This window comes from Cololabis saira, chromosome 6 (genome assembly GCF_033807715.1).
Source record: "Cololabis saira isolate AMF1-May2022 chromosome 6, fColSai1.1, whole genome shotgun sequence".
NCBI lineage: Eukaryota > Metazoa > Chordata > Actinopteri > Beloniformes > Belonidae > Cololabis > Cololabis saira.
Window position 1 is genome coordinate 9503562 of NC_084592.1, and position 15114 is coordinate 9518675.

The following is a 15114-nucleotide window of genomic DNA, read 5'->3' on the forward strand; positions in this document are numbered from 1 at the left end:
AGATGATAGTGATGTAATAATTATATTTAGCTCTAAAATCCAGTGATGAACAAAATGATGACAGCGTGTAAAGGATATCACCAAGGAATATACAGAAAATATATAGATAAAAGTGGCTAATTAGTATTAGCATTATGAGAGGATGTTTAACTTTGTAAAACCAAATGTTTACTGATAAATAAATGCCTGATATAAACCCTTATATTTGAAAAATCCATACTAATAAAACAAGACAACCCAAGGGAACTAAATTGCCAGGAATCTCTTAAAAAGGAGACTAAGAATCTCAGTGGGACTTTATTAAAAAGATAAAGGTTAAATAACTAACCAATACTTGAAGCTGTGCTACTTAAAGCCTCAGCATGCTGTAAATACTCCACTCCTTCTGCACCAGTGGACCTCCTGCAACTCAGGGAACGCGAGAGGACTCCATCTTTAAAAGTGGAACAATGTTTAATAGGTTGCTTTCTTAAAAGGAGACAAAAAAAGCCAGTAAAGCACATAAAAAGCTTTATTGTCACATCAAGCTTTGAGATAAACAACGGTTCAAGAGTTCAGGCTTAGAGTGTGGAAACTATTCAGCAATGCCACAGAAGAGAACAACTCACGGTTACATAATTTAACATAATTTATTAAATATCCTCCTTTGGCAGGCTTTTACAAGAAAGCAGGGAAATACAGGTGAGAGGAGGTGAGGTACTTATACTTCTATATCTATTCAGTGAATGTTTTTTCTCGCTATGATTAGAGTGAGGCAGAAAGCAACACTGGGAGCGGGACAGATTTACGACGCGTCTGCCTCCACACGGAGTCTCATCACACTCAGCTTTCACAGAACGATGACGCAGCACCATCGGGGAGGCGAAGGAATGGAAAGCAGATACAGAAAGAGGAGAGTGCTGGGGAAAACCTGGGGAGGGAATGTGTGTGCGCACGTGACTCTTAATACATTCCTTCAATGTAAACCTAGAAACTCTCACACTTCCCAGATTAATACTTCACTTTTTTCCCCCTCTTTTTTTAATCAGTCGCCACTGTATTGAATAATGACTTGGGTATTAATTTGGATGTTAGTGTGCACCATTGTATATACACATACACTTTAGTGTGTAAACAAGTCATAGAGAACAAACACTTTTAAGATTATATGAGCATTTGGCAGCCAAGAGATCAAGCAGGAACGAGGCTTGCATCCTACCGAGAGGCGGCGTGCACACAAACGCACCACCGCAGCTCCCTGAACGCACCACCGCACAGAAAGAGTGATGCTGCGCGCCAAAGGTCCGATCCAGCCATGCGGGCCAACACCAGCGGCAACGCTGAAATGATTGACAGATGTGAGGCTGTGGTATATTACAGTGTTCTCAACGCAACGCCGGCCTTCGCCGCTGTCTCGGGAAAAATAAAAATAAAATCACATGACACTGATTTAAATAAATACAAACATATCCCATTAACCTTTCTTTGGACTTTGGGTACAGTGCATGTGGAGAGCGGAGTGAGCATCTCAGCGAGTCACCGTGCTCGTCGTGCGTGCGTGCATGTGTGCGTGTGTGGTGGTGATCAGGCTCCCCGACTTCCGCAAGGTGACGTTGGAGCGTGGGTGACAGAATGCGAGTGAGTCGCGGCTTCAGCTCTGCCCCATGTTTGGAGATTTTCTTTCCTTTTTTTTTAGTTTTATTTTTATTTCCTGGAGACACAGAAAAACACCGGTGGCTTTAATTATAATCCACCGCCTGCGTCACGGGATCTTCCCCAAACTGGACACAGATAACAAGCGTGTCATCTTCTGTAAATGCTGCCGGCGGGACTTGTGGACAGTCACCCTCTGAGATCCGTTTGGCAGCTTCAACCCCGTCTGAAGGTTTCTTTTAATAACTAAGCAGCATTTCATGTTAGATTAGATACTCTCCCTTCAAAAAAAATATACTTTTTATATCTTAAACCCACTATCCGACTAGAATACATCCACAGTAGCTATCTTACGAAGTTTAACAACCAGAGATTGTAGCTAAGCAAGCAAATTTAAACTAGAATACTTTCGAGATGCAACTTCAATCTGAAGCAAAATGTATGGCTCATTTCTTTTTTTTTTTTTCTTCATCAATGCAAAATGAAAGTGGGGGACAGATGTGTTTTTACACCTTTAACAGCATTTTATCTTTCTATGTGTATGGCAGTAAAACATAAACTCCAGGCAAGTGTCACAAGTGTAACATGCCTGGGAGTTTTTAACACATTTATGGAATACTTTGGGGGCATTACTGTGGTCTTGAATTGGTTCTGATAACACAAGGGTGTGGTGTGATGTGTGTGCACACTGTTGGTCTTGCAACATGTGGAAACACCACCACAGAGGTGAGCTGTGGACGTGGTGACATCATCTGGCTAGCAGCTCTGGGGATTCCCTGACAAAAAAAAATAAAAAAACTCTCTTTCCCAGGGCGGGTCTGTGTGTCGGCCCCACCAGCTGAAGCCTGATGGCAGCACCTTCAGCTCAGCAGCGTGGGCGGCTGCAGGAGACGGCTTTAAATCAATGGGTGCTACAAGCAGCAAGATAAATAACTCTGAAACAACAAAACGGAGAGTGGAAAGAAAACACAAAACACAACAGAAGTGCTTCTTAGTGACAGCATGCGATGCAAAAATACATGCCACCCACATTCATGAGAGTGAGATAAATGATGTGATTGGTGTGGCGCCCTCTGGTGCCTGTGGAGTGTGTCGGAGGCCTTTAAGCGTGCTCCAGCAGCCACTGGAAAAGGGGGCTGCGGTGAGGCTCTCTGCCCGTCTGCAGGGTTTCCTCTCTGGCTGCGGGGGGACTCTGTGTTTGCATCTCTTCACAGTAGTGCAGCAGCGTGTGCAGCAGGTCACCCACCCTCCACTTCCTCTCTCGAAGCCTCTGCACCACCACCGGCAGCTGCAGGGGCACACAAACACAAACACTTACTTCAGGGATCTTTTGTCATTCATATGAATGGTGCACTGGCTGAAAAGGGATATGGGGCTAATGATTCCTGGTTTCCCACTAGCCCCGGCTGTACTTAAGAGGCAATATCACTTACCGGAAACCTTAAAGAAGTCAATGGTGAGTCAAATGAAATAATGAGGTGATTTTACATTTATATGACTGAAGAGAGAAGAAGACACTGCAACAGTCTAGGAATAAATGGGCTGTCTGACCCTCTGGGACACTCTGCTGTGGAAAGTGGGATAGTGGATTTCAAATGGTGGCAGCAGCGCACATGATGACATCAGTTCATACGAACAGACAAGTAAAAGGATAGTGAGCAGCTCACGCCGATTAAAGACCAGCAACAAATGTGTCTGAGGTGGTTAAATACATTCCAGCAGCAACCGTTATCCGAATGGAATCAGTATTAATATCTAGAACAAGTATATGACAGAAAATACAGAACAAATTTCAGTCTGGGCATAATGTTTAATAACTACTGAAACCCATTTACGTAATATTGGATAAAAGCATTGATGCAGACGAGCAGTGGCGGCAGCATCAATAAAATCCTGAGAGCATCTCTATTCATTCCAACCGGTATTAATGACTCAGTGGACCAAATCCCAACTGTTCAAAGCAACAAACGGGCTGCAGTTTCTACACTTAAGTAATAGAGGTTTCATTTAGATTTGCAGTTCTGGCTATATGATGAAGTCACTGGTGTGCCATAGCTAACAGTAGTCCAGCTGCTGGAAACAGCCGCTTAGATGTCCAAAAATACTGTGCGTCAGTCCAGGAAATCTACTGTCGCCCACACTTTATTGTTTTTGGAAGCATGTATTGAGCCCTCTCCATTAGTCGCCTTAGGAGTCAGACCCCTGGCTAGATAATCTTAGTTTGGAAGTATATTAACTTCTTGTAGTCAAATACACAACTTTAGAACCAGGCGGGCAATCATCTTTGCTGACTGGGATGGAAGATAGTTGAGCTTCTTTTACAGGCTGCCAGAAAAATCTCTACCTCCCAACCTTGAAATAATAACTAGTGCCATCTGGTGGTGGAACCAGGTACTGGCAAAATAATGGTCATGAATAAATAATCCACAGTTAAAGTGCACATCTTTTTGTCGTATTGGTTAATATTTCAGTAACTCCTCAAAGCAGTTCCTTAACATCCTGAAACATCTCTAGAATAAACATCAGGGACAAGCTGGATGGGCTCAACGACCAGAGGTGTCAAAAGTATTCACATTCATTACTCAGGTAGAAGTATAGATACTAGAGTTTAAAAATACTCCTGTAGAAGTTGAAGTATCAACTCAAGTTTTTTACTCATGTAAAAGTATAAAAGTACTGGTTTCAAAACTACTTAAAGTATAAAAGTAAAAGTAATGTACGGGGGAAAAACCATTAAGGACAAAAGTCATTGAAAATGAATGTATCTTAGTATAATGCAAATATATTAAAGAACCATATATGTGTACTATTGAACATTAACATGTGTTTCAGAGAGCAGCAGATATGATGACTAGTTGCCTATAAGTATTGTAATGGTGCAAAAAGTCAAACTTCAGAGGCATGTCATCATTTATCCTAACCTTTATTGGAATGAACATCCAAGTTTAGTTGCAGGAATCTGAGGGAACGGATGTAAGAACAAAACTGGACAAGAACATCTGAAACAACCACAACCAAATTCACTCTATCCGGATGGAGCAATTTAACTGGATAGTTTTTTTTAAGGCCGAAATGAAATAGAGTAACGAGGCTGTTTTTAAAATGTAAGGAGTAAAAAGTACAGATAATTGCGTGAAAATGTAAGGAGTAAAAGTAAAAAGTCATCTGAAAAATAATTACTCCAGTGAAGTATAGATAACCAAAATTTCTACTTAAGTAAGGTAACAAAGTATTTGTACTTTGTTACTTGACACCTCTGTCAACGACGCCGAGCCTCGGGATCAGACAGGCCCGTGCGACTGTGGATCTTTACACGGCTTGTTTTTATGTCATCACTACAGAAGCTGGTGGTTTTCTGACGTTTGTCTCTACAACAAAGTTAACTGTGGTGGAAAACAGGACACCATTTTAAAAATGTGCTTAACAACATCGCAGAAAGAGCGACTTGGAGCAGCAGCGTGGCAGAGCTAAAGGACGTTCAGGTGTTGAATAACAAACAAACAGATGGCGGATCACCTGCTGCAGCTCTCTGTCGGGACTCAGCTGGATCTGGGGGACGTCAGCCATGGAGGCCGCCACCCACTGCAGCATGCTCCGGAGCTGAGGGTCGAGGGTCACGGGCTGAGGGCCCCGCCCCGGCTCCCTGACGTCAGAATTCACCATGAGCAGCGTGGTTCTGGGAGGCTGTGCTGGAGTCCTCTCCACACAGAGCGTCCCTGCAGCACAGAGCGGTGTCACGAGCTCCATTAATCAGCCTCACACTTCATGATACACACACATCCACTACGGGCTAATGCACAACAGAACTGGATTCCCACGCTTTCACAGACCCAATTAGCTGCCCCCCACACCCCGCCCCTCACGCCGAGGCTGCTCCAGTCTGACACACACTTAATGCATCAGTGTGACTGAATATGGGGGTGGTGAAATCCCCAGCAACAACACAGTCAGACAGACGAGCACAGACAAATGGAAGCCAACTCAAAACTCCACGAGTGGAAAGAACAAGACCTCGAATTAGATGAGAAGGCCGCCTTTGCCCCGATTCCATGTGTTAAACTGTTTGATTTGGACTTCCCTTTAACCATAATCGAACATTGGGGCTGTCTACACACACTCAGCAGCAGAAGACGAAACAATAAAACGTCCTTACCGCTGGAGTCCTCTTTGACCTCGGTCTCCCTGTCTTCTGTGTTGTCGCTGTTGGACGACACATATCACACAGTTCAGTGAGAAAGGAGAAACGGCTGAGTGGGAGTTTACACAAAGAGACACACAAGTGACGATAAGCATGCTTTAGCCACCCGCCTTTGACGTAACCCAGCGGGGTATCAGAGCAATCTAAATCAAAAGCAGCCATAGTTCACTTAGAAAAGCATTTCCAGTCAGGGTTTTTCTTTCTTCTGTGTTCCAGTTAATTTACCTTTCTGCTTCGGCGTCTTTTGTCAGTTAAGACACAATGACGAAGAGTAAATTTTGATCAGTGTGAAAGTTGATTTTTCCCCTTCTGAAAATCTACTCGATATCCTTTCTGTCAATTCTGCAAATATTTGCTGTGTGACGTGCCAAGGGGTAAACAGTCATTTCTCCACTTTATAAGATTGTTAATCACAGTCTTGTTGACACAGCCTGCAGCTACAGACACTCAGACTCTGCTCAATACGCTATAAGGATATCATTTTCTTTTCAAAAGGAAAAAGTCTCTGAAGGCTTTTTACATCCACCGTTAAGATTCATGAAGCAGTGACGGCGTTTGAGCAGAGGCCAAGCAACAGAAGCACAGCAAAGAGGGACAACAGGCACAGTGCTTGAAAGCACAGTTAAAGTGCAACTTTAGTTTCATCTTTCACCTATGGGCGTGGAGTGTGTGGAGACGACGAAGCAGAGTGTAATCGAATCAGTCCCACAGTGACATGCTGGAGTCTTGATCAGAAACCACATGTTGCACAGTGAAACTCCCATTTTCCTTCATTAACTTGTCTTTAATTCTGGCGGCCGCTGAGGCGGCCCTGCTCGTTGATAGTCCTCGCTGCCAACCAACTAAAGGAGCAACATCTTATATCGACTCTGACTTGTTTCTTTCCACACAGAAGGAACTCATCATTTCATGTTTGGCATTTCAATTTCCATTTGTTTGACTAGAAGTTTGTTTTTTATGTCAATGGAAGTCCCCAATTGTGTGGTACTTCTGGGAAAATGTTTAATGAACAGTCAATTTCATATTTTACATCCCATACCATGATGTTCAGTAGCATAGACAATAAATATACAACCGGAAAATAATGTGCAATACCATTCTCTGCAACGTGCATAAATAACATCTGTAAATATCCATCTGTTTTTCTTTTTGTATACTAGTATTTTTTTATTTATTACTATTTTTATTCTCCTTCTTCTTATTATTATTATTGTATATACTGTTTATAGTGTTTTTTTTATTATTATTATTATTATTATTGTGTGATATTGTGTGATATTGATGCCTCTTGTGTTTTGCACTATCCCCTTTGCTGCTGTAATCTGGAAATTTCCCCTCTGGGGGACTATTAAAGGATTTCTTATCTTATCATAGTTACTTTTACTGTTGCATACTATGTAATAATGACCAGTATGCAGTACATACTGGATACTACACTATAAGCTCTGCTTTATGTTCCAGTATGGTACATCAATGTTTGTGTCAGAAAACTCTTCCGCTGTTATATCCACCTCTGAAAAATTGAAAATGATTTTTTTCCTTTTTTTTTTAAATAATAATAATTATTGTTTCTAGTGCTATAAGTCCTCTTGGCTACGGTACACAGCAGCTTCAATCTAACTTAAAAATATCAGCTTGACCTTAATTTGGTACTTTAAGTGCTTTACACTACTAGTTTAAAATTAATATGTAATGTTTGATAACTTTAGACTGGTTTGTATCAAACGCCTTTCCCGGGAGAGTGAGACCAAAGGATATACAGCGGCATTGTCACCCGTCCAAAGGGTTTACTTTTTAAAAATCGGCAGATTGGACTCGAATCAAGAACTGTTGACCATAGTCCTTAATGGATGCATTTTATTTTTCTATGTTTTTGTGTTTCAAAAGGTTCGATTTTGCACAATGATATTTGCTCAATTCCACTGAATTGGGAGTGGAGTTGAGTCATTTTCATGCATGTCGAGTTCAAAGTCTGGACTTTTGTTTGAATGTCCCAATATGCAATGTTCACTTTTGCTATAGTTCAAACAAGTCATTGTTCTTAAAATGTGCACTTATTACCTATAACGTAACTGAAGGTTGCTTTGTTGGAGTATATATTTTTTATTCTTTGCCCAGGGAATTAAGTATTTCCAGTCCTTGGTTTTGGTGTGAGGATTTAAGAACCTGCAGTTCAAAAAGTTACATTCAGGTAATCAATATTTACTTTTTCTAGTTCATTAAAAAGTCTTAAACTTGTAAAATGTGGCCCGAGTCCATCGACAGAGGATATTTGTCATTTTGACCTTTTTTTGGTTCAGTATTGATCACACAGTGATGAGTCACTGATTAGCTTTAGTAAAAAATCAACAGTTTGCTGATGAAAAATAAGGCCCAACATTGTATCCGCTGTTAAAAGAACAACGAAACATGAAGCTCTTTGGGTTAAAGATTTTGGGAGGGCAGCAACTGCAGCAACTAACGTCTAACACTACGGAAAAAATAAATCTATTTAACGCAGAGAAAAAGTATGAGAAACACATTGCATGCAGACATTTTTATCACAAGCCTAGCATGTCAAATCTATTTATACTTGCAGCTACAGTGCGGTCATGCAAGACACTGGCGGTTCCTAGTATGAGACAAAGTATAAATCTAAATTCCTTTGTAAAATGCTGAGCTTTTTTTTCACATGATGAAGCAATTCTCCAATTATGGGCTGGTTTTCCATTGGGGAAAGTGTCACATGCTTCGTTTCACAGCAAATTCAGCAACTCAGCTTATTCTTTGTCCCATTCTAGGTGAACCTAAAAGTAGATTTAAAAAAAAAACAAAAAACAAATCAACTGGTCTCTGACCAACCTGTCAGAGGGGGAGAATGAGATGCGCTCCTCGCAAGCCTCCCCCTCCAGGCCCAGGCTGCTCCAGCTACTGCTGTTCCCATTGCTGCTGAGGAGAGAAGGCAAGTAATGCAGCGCTACAACAAACCAAACGGAACAAAAGATCAGGATGTAATAAGCAGTTTCCACCCATTTGCCATCCATCACATACTTTCAATAAACAAGTCAATTTCAGGTATTTAGAATAATCCTATAACTGTCAAAACAGAGGAGGATCCCTTAAATAATGCAGGTTTTTCCACTGTACATCCCACAATTTGATGCTAAAAGCCGGAGATGTGAGATCATGACATTCTTGTCCAGACATAATTGCATTAATCCTGTGGGTTTATCATGAAAGTCAGCTGGCAACAGAAACAAACCGTGCACACACACACGTGCACACACACACGTGCACACACACACACACACACACACACACACACACACACACACACACACACACACACACACACACACACACACACACACACACACACACACACACACACACACACACACACACACACACACACACACACACACACACACACACACACACACACACACACACTATAATTAGTCAATGATTAGCCTGCTGGCTGGAACCTGCACACTGCGGCATGCAACAGTCTCACCGAGAATGAAAACAGGAACGTTTCTCATTTCCCAAAATACCTTCATTAATCTGCATTACCTCAACGTTCACTGAGTTTTACTGTATTACATGATAGCTTTATTTGCAGAACGGGGGGGTCGGAGGGCAGGTGTGAAGAAACGCTGTAAAGTTGGAGGACTTTCATAAATCTAAACTGTAATTGTTGATCTTTATCAAAAAGCAAAGAGAAGAAAACAAGTCTAAATCAAATCTGTCTTCAAGACAGCATCACTTCTTCTAGGACCACGTGCACAAAGTAGGGTGGTTCTGAGCATCCATATTTTAATGTAGGTTTAAAACACAAAACTAAAACGTTTTTGTTGGAGGCTTCAAAGTAGGTGAGGAACATCCGAGTTGGGGTTAGTGGCGGACAGTTTCAGGTGGCATCATGGATAGACTGAGCACAGCAGAAAGACAAAGCGTAGTTAAGCTGCATCATAAAGATTTTATATAATCATAAAGATTATCAATACCTGCTCTTCAAGCTCTTTTGAAGAATTCCCAAAAAATAATCACCTTTGGGGACTGTAGATGAGATGGTCTGCCAAAGATACGTAATGCAGCAGATAAAAGCTTACTTCCTTCCAAAATGTGCAGATGTCCAGCAGTGCCATCAGGTCTGAACTGGTAAAAACCAGTGGGACCCAGGTACACCCATCTACAGCCCAAAGAAGCATGTCCAGAAGTCACCTCCATGGACCAATTGTGGCTAAAAAGTGACTGTATACGTCTGATATTGAAAGAAGGTTAAACCAGTCAACTGTCTGAAAACACAGGACGTGCAGTGCAGAAAAAGGCAGCATGTGCTCCGAACTGATGAGTCCAAATTTGAAATATGTACAGGACTGTCTCAGAAAATTGGAATATTGTGATAAAGTCCTTTATTTTCTTTATTTTTTATTTTCTGGATTCATTACAAATCAACTGAAATATTGCAAGCCTTTTATTATTTTAATATTGCTGATCATGGCTTACAGCTTAATAAAACTCAAATATCCTATCTCAAAGAATTTGAATATTCTGGTAATCTTAATCTTAAATCGTATGACATTTTTTTTTTTTTTTTTTTAAATTGCATTACAGAAAATAAAGAACTTTATCACAATATTCTAATTTTCTGAGACAGTCCTGTAGCTGTAGCATTAGACAGTTTGTTTTCTGGAGGACTGGACAAGTGGTACAGTCATGTGTTCGAAGGCAACAGTAAAGCATGGTGGAGGTTAACGTCCGGGAGAGCATTTCTGCAAACGCATTTGGGGAATTGGTTAGGATTTATAGTTTCCTCAATGCGGGAAAAAAAGGCAAATGCTTATTTATATCAGGGCGGCATCTGATCGGCCCCAAATGTATTCTGCTGCAGGACAATGACTCCAAACATGCAGACCATGTCAGTAGGAAGAGTTTTCAGCTTGAAAAAGAATAAGGAGTCCTGGGGATGATGGTATGAGCCCCACAAAGTCTATCTGGGACTACATGAAGGATTTGAAGCAGCCTGAATCCACAGGTCTGCAACAACCTCGCTGCCACGTTTCTTCCAAAACGGATGTTTTTGCGGTAAAAGAATGGGTCACAAATCAAATACTAATCTGTTCAGTTACTTTTATTATTTTGAAAAGAAGACATTTTATAATTTTGAAAGGATTTTTACCTCAGAGCGTTTCTTCACAGCAGCCTATAACTTTTGGACATAGCTGCGGTGAGTTACTGTGCTCGAGTCAGGTCATGAAGGGTTTTTCCTTCTTCCGTCCCTTCATCCTTTGAGTGGAAATTGTTACAGCGGCCTTTTGAAGAATCTAATGAATTACACATGATGGACTTTGCCTCCGCAGAAACGGTGTCTGAAATGAGGGGAGCACTCAAAAGGCACACACCTTTAGAAAATATTATTATACATTAACTTGGCCTTGATGTCCAAAATAACAAGCCACTTACATAATGTATTGTTTCAGTTGCAGGGAAAGATTTAAGGTTGTTTTCAGCGTTGCTTTCAAAGAGATAAGTCTTTGCTGTAAATGTTTAAAAGCCTGAGACTTCGGGAAGCCCTGTCACAAATCCCGTTGCTCTGGGTCAGGTTTATAATTTGACCCTTTCAGCCATACTTTGCTGAAGCTTATCCCATTTTAAGATTTAACCTCTTTGTCGTATAATCTGTTGTTGCTATCCCACAACCTTCTTAAGATAACTTTCAGCAAATCGGGATTTAAACTACATACAAATGGTCTTTGCAGGATTGTAATGTCGGGATTGTGGGGTTTTTGGATGACTCCAACATGCATTGGTTAAATACCGAAAAGAACCTTCACCCTGGGTGCGGTTAGATCAATACAGACAGAGGTGTACACTCATCGGCCGCTTTGCCAGGCATACCAGATGTACCTAATAAAGTAGCTGGTGAGTGTGGGTGCAATCATAAAGTGTGCATCACTCTTCAACCACAGTCTCTGTATTTTCAAAGACAAATCGTGGTGATGTCCATTTAGTAAGAGAGAGTCCATTCTGTCACAACTCAGAACCTGGCAGTGCAGTGACATTAAACCATCTTAATCTCTGGAGCTTAGTGCAGAACTTGCACAAATCAATCAAAATTGCCCTTGAGAGGTGAGATTAAGAGACAAAAAAACAGTCCCACATGCTGACCAATGCAGACTCAACAACAGGAGTCTTTAAGCGAAGTTCATGGTCACGCATACACAATGAATGCCTTAATACTTGATACTGTGGGCACTTCTGTACAGTTCCCACAGGTGGTGTGCCTCTCATTTCTTGTAAACCGACAGGAGTGGCATGTTTGAAAAACAAGTAGAGCTGGAGCAAGAGTGCCTGAACAGCTCAGTCTCTACAAATATCTACAATCATCCAAAGCCAAGAAACTACAATCGCTGGAAATGTTAAAAGATCCAAACACAGAAGCTGAACCTGTGAAGACACTTGAAAGACATGTCAGTTTGTTTGCTTTGCAACTTGACAAAAACTTGCTAAGCTTGATTATTACGCTTCAATTTTATTCACTAAATAGAAATAATGTTGACTGCTTGCTGGTTGCACTTCTGCCTAAAACCTTTAGACACTGGGACTGGAAAGTACACCATTTAGCATGAGAATATAAGATAATTATAGATATATTTTTGTCTTTTCAACAATATTCCTAATAAATGCTTGTTGATATTAAGCTATTAAGTGAAAAGACAATGTGCTGCCTTGATTACAAGGAACACTTATATTGAAGTCAAATACACTGCAACTTAAGACAATAAATTGTTAAATGGTACATTGTTGGAAGAAAATCTGGAAATTGAGAACAACTGAATATACTTCACTGATCAAAAAACTACAGTAAATGCAAAAACCCAGAAGGCTTAACTCTAAAACAAGTATTCATTTTGCCCCATTCAGTCTACTGTAGTCACACAGGGGTGCAACATTGTGCAGAGATGAGGACGACAACCTGCTACATCTCTAGAGGGGTGATGTGGATATTTTAAACCTCCATATGCCAGCGAACATCTGCTTGCTTTGTCAAGAATTAGCAAAATGAAATAGAGGTGTAGTGGCGATCTTATCAGTGCCCAGCTTGTTTTTCCTATGCATCGTATCAGTTTCCTGTGTTTTAACTGTCTTTGTGTGGTCTGAGATTGCAGGCCACTCAACCTTTAGCTGTCAGACAGGTGGTCTCACATTTTACTACTTCAGGTACACAGAGGAAGAGGCCCAAAAAAACAAAAAAAAAAACACCCCAATTACCTCTCTACCCCTACAGGTTCACACTGTATGACATTTCTTCTCTTATTTTTAAATTTTATTTTGAGATTTTGCAGCCTTTATTGAGACTGCAGTGAGAGAGGAAATGGAGGCTGAGAGAGAGAGAGAGAGAGTGAGAGAGAGAAAAAAAAGACACAGCAAAACGCCACAGGCTGGGACTCAAACCTGGTTCAACAAGCCATAGTTGTTGAATCTTTTTGTAATTGTGCCGCTGTTCATTTTAACATTTCACATCCTCAGTAAAGCCCGTCCAGTCTGAGATTAAGAAGTTTTCTTCACAATTTATATGAGCATTGCACAATCTGACCACAGGGGAACCTGCTTCGACATCTGCTCCTGGGAAGACTGGCAACCATCTTCAATGTGTCTCACTTGTTAATAATCTCTCTCACTGGAGAATGACAAACTGGTCTTCTCCTTGGAGTTGTGTTAACACACACCTGACTATCAAACTGACAAAGTGCCCATACGTCTGCTTCTATAGAGGTGTTCATACTTTCCGTTAATCATTTAATCAAGTGCATTTCATTAGAAGTATCTCCTCGCTATTTGCTATAGTAAATCCTAAAGGTGCAGGGTTTAATCTGGTTTTTCACAAAGCTTTTTCGGCATTTTGACTTTGTCTTTGTTAAACAAATAAAGATGTGGTGCAATCTGCTGTAACTCATTTGAGATTGTATGTACAGTAATCCCTTGCTATGCAGTTCACCTTTCATGGTCTCTGCGCTTCACGGATTTGCATTGTGCATCGTGTTCTGCATTCTGATTGGCTAAACAGTCTCCCCGCTACAGTTCTCAAACATAATGGATGGTGGCATGTCGGCTTTATAAGAATCTTTTTGCCCAGAAGAAAAAAGGCGGACAACAACTACCCATAACTATGTTCTTCTGTAGAAAAAACACACCTGCACCTCGGGCTTTAGAAGAAAAAGACGCTACAGAGCGAGTCAGGATGCAGCCACAGTCAGAAGAGCAGTGAAATACACGCCAGTCACTGTACTTATTGTTTTTTTTTTATGATAATTTTTCATTTCCTCCCATTCAAATCCAATTAAATCGGGTCACGGTGGGGCGGTGCTGATCTCCTCAATTTGAAGCCTTGTATAATAATTGTAAAAAAAAAAAAAAAAGGTTACTACTTCGCGGATTTCAACTATCACGGGTTCTTTTTGGAACATAACCCCCGCGAAAAACGAGGGATTACTGTACTTCGTTTTAAGACGCACTTACACGCAAACACTCACGATGTCCCTATTTATTATATCCATGGAATTATAAATTGTGCACTTTTCTCATGTCTTAATAGTATGTCTGTTTATAAAATGTAGTTGCAATTTCTCCAACAAGTGTTGCTAAACATAGGTAGCTGTTCGTGCTCTGGGGTCTTGGTGCTTCTAAGTGAAGAACTGAAGCGCTGCAAGCACTGGACGCATACACTGATGTCCCCCAGAGAAAAATGAATACAACAGCTTTCATCACATCCAAGAAACACTGGGGAATAAAAACTTAATCATGTTCACAGAAATTCTAAACTCCTTAACTTTGTAACTTTGTGTTACAACATGCTGCAACACACCTGACTATGACAGAAACACTTTAGAAGATTTAAAGAATATAAATATTTCCCTTTCACTACTTCAGTCTGATGCCGACACGAGGCGAGATACAAGCACTGTGCATTTTAATCCAGTAATGCTTAAAAAGATTGTTTTGTTTTCTACCTGTCACTGAGATGGAGAAAGCTGCTGTTGTCGTCTGGGTGATCATCTTCAAAACTCAGGTTAGACCAGCTGCCCAAACTGTCTTCTCCAACACTCAGCTGCTGGGACACGGTGGACTCGGTGGCTTCCCTCCCCGGTGAGCTAAAGAGATGGACGCACACGGGCTGAAAAGTCATACAAATATTCATCTCTAGAAATGCATAATTGATATCTGATAAATGTAGTCAAAGTTTGTACACCATCAATTTAATGCTTTAGATTTGCATGGTAACAACAATGTACTTTAAG

The 15114-nt window shown here is 40.8% G+C and overlaps 1 protein-coding gene across 6 annotated transcripts in view; it reads right to left on the reverse strand.

The window, feature by feature from the left end:
- Nucleotides 1-496: 496 nt before the first annotated feature.
- Nucleotides 497-15114, reverse strand: part of akap11 (A kinase (PRKA) anchor protein 11) — a 31263-nt gene continuing 16645 nt past the window's right edge. For 4 of the 6 annotated variants that reach the window (XM_061723233.1, XM_061723229.1, XM_061723235.1 and 1 more), the window contains 5 exons: nt 14827-14967; nt 8672-8758; nt 5786-5832; nt 5149-5348; nt 497-2920 (listed from right to left, as the gene is read on the reverse strand). In XM_061723233.1, the coding sequence (XP_061579217.1) occupies nt 2735-2920; nt 5149-5348; nt 5786-5832; nt 8672-8758; nt 14827-14967 (661 nt within the window). In that variant the 3' untranslated portion in view covers nt 497-2734. The remainder of the gene's footprint in view (nt 2921-5148; nt 5349-5785; nt 5833-8671; nt 8759-14826; nt 14968-15114) is intronic. The other 2 variants (XM_061723230.1, XM_061723231.1) reach the window with 2 other exon arrangements.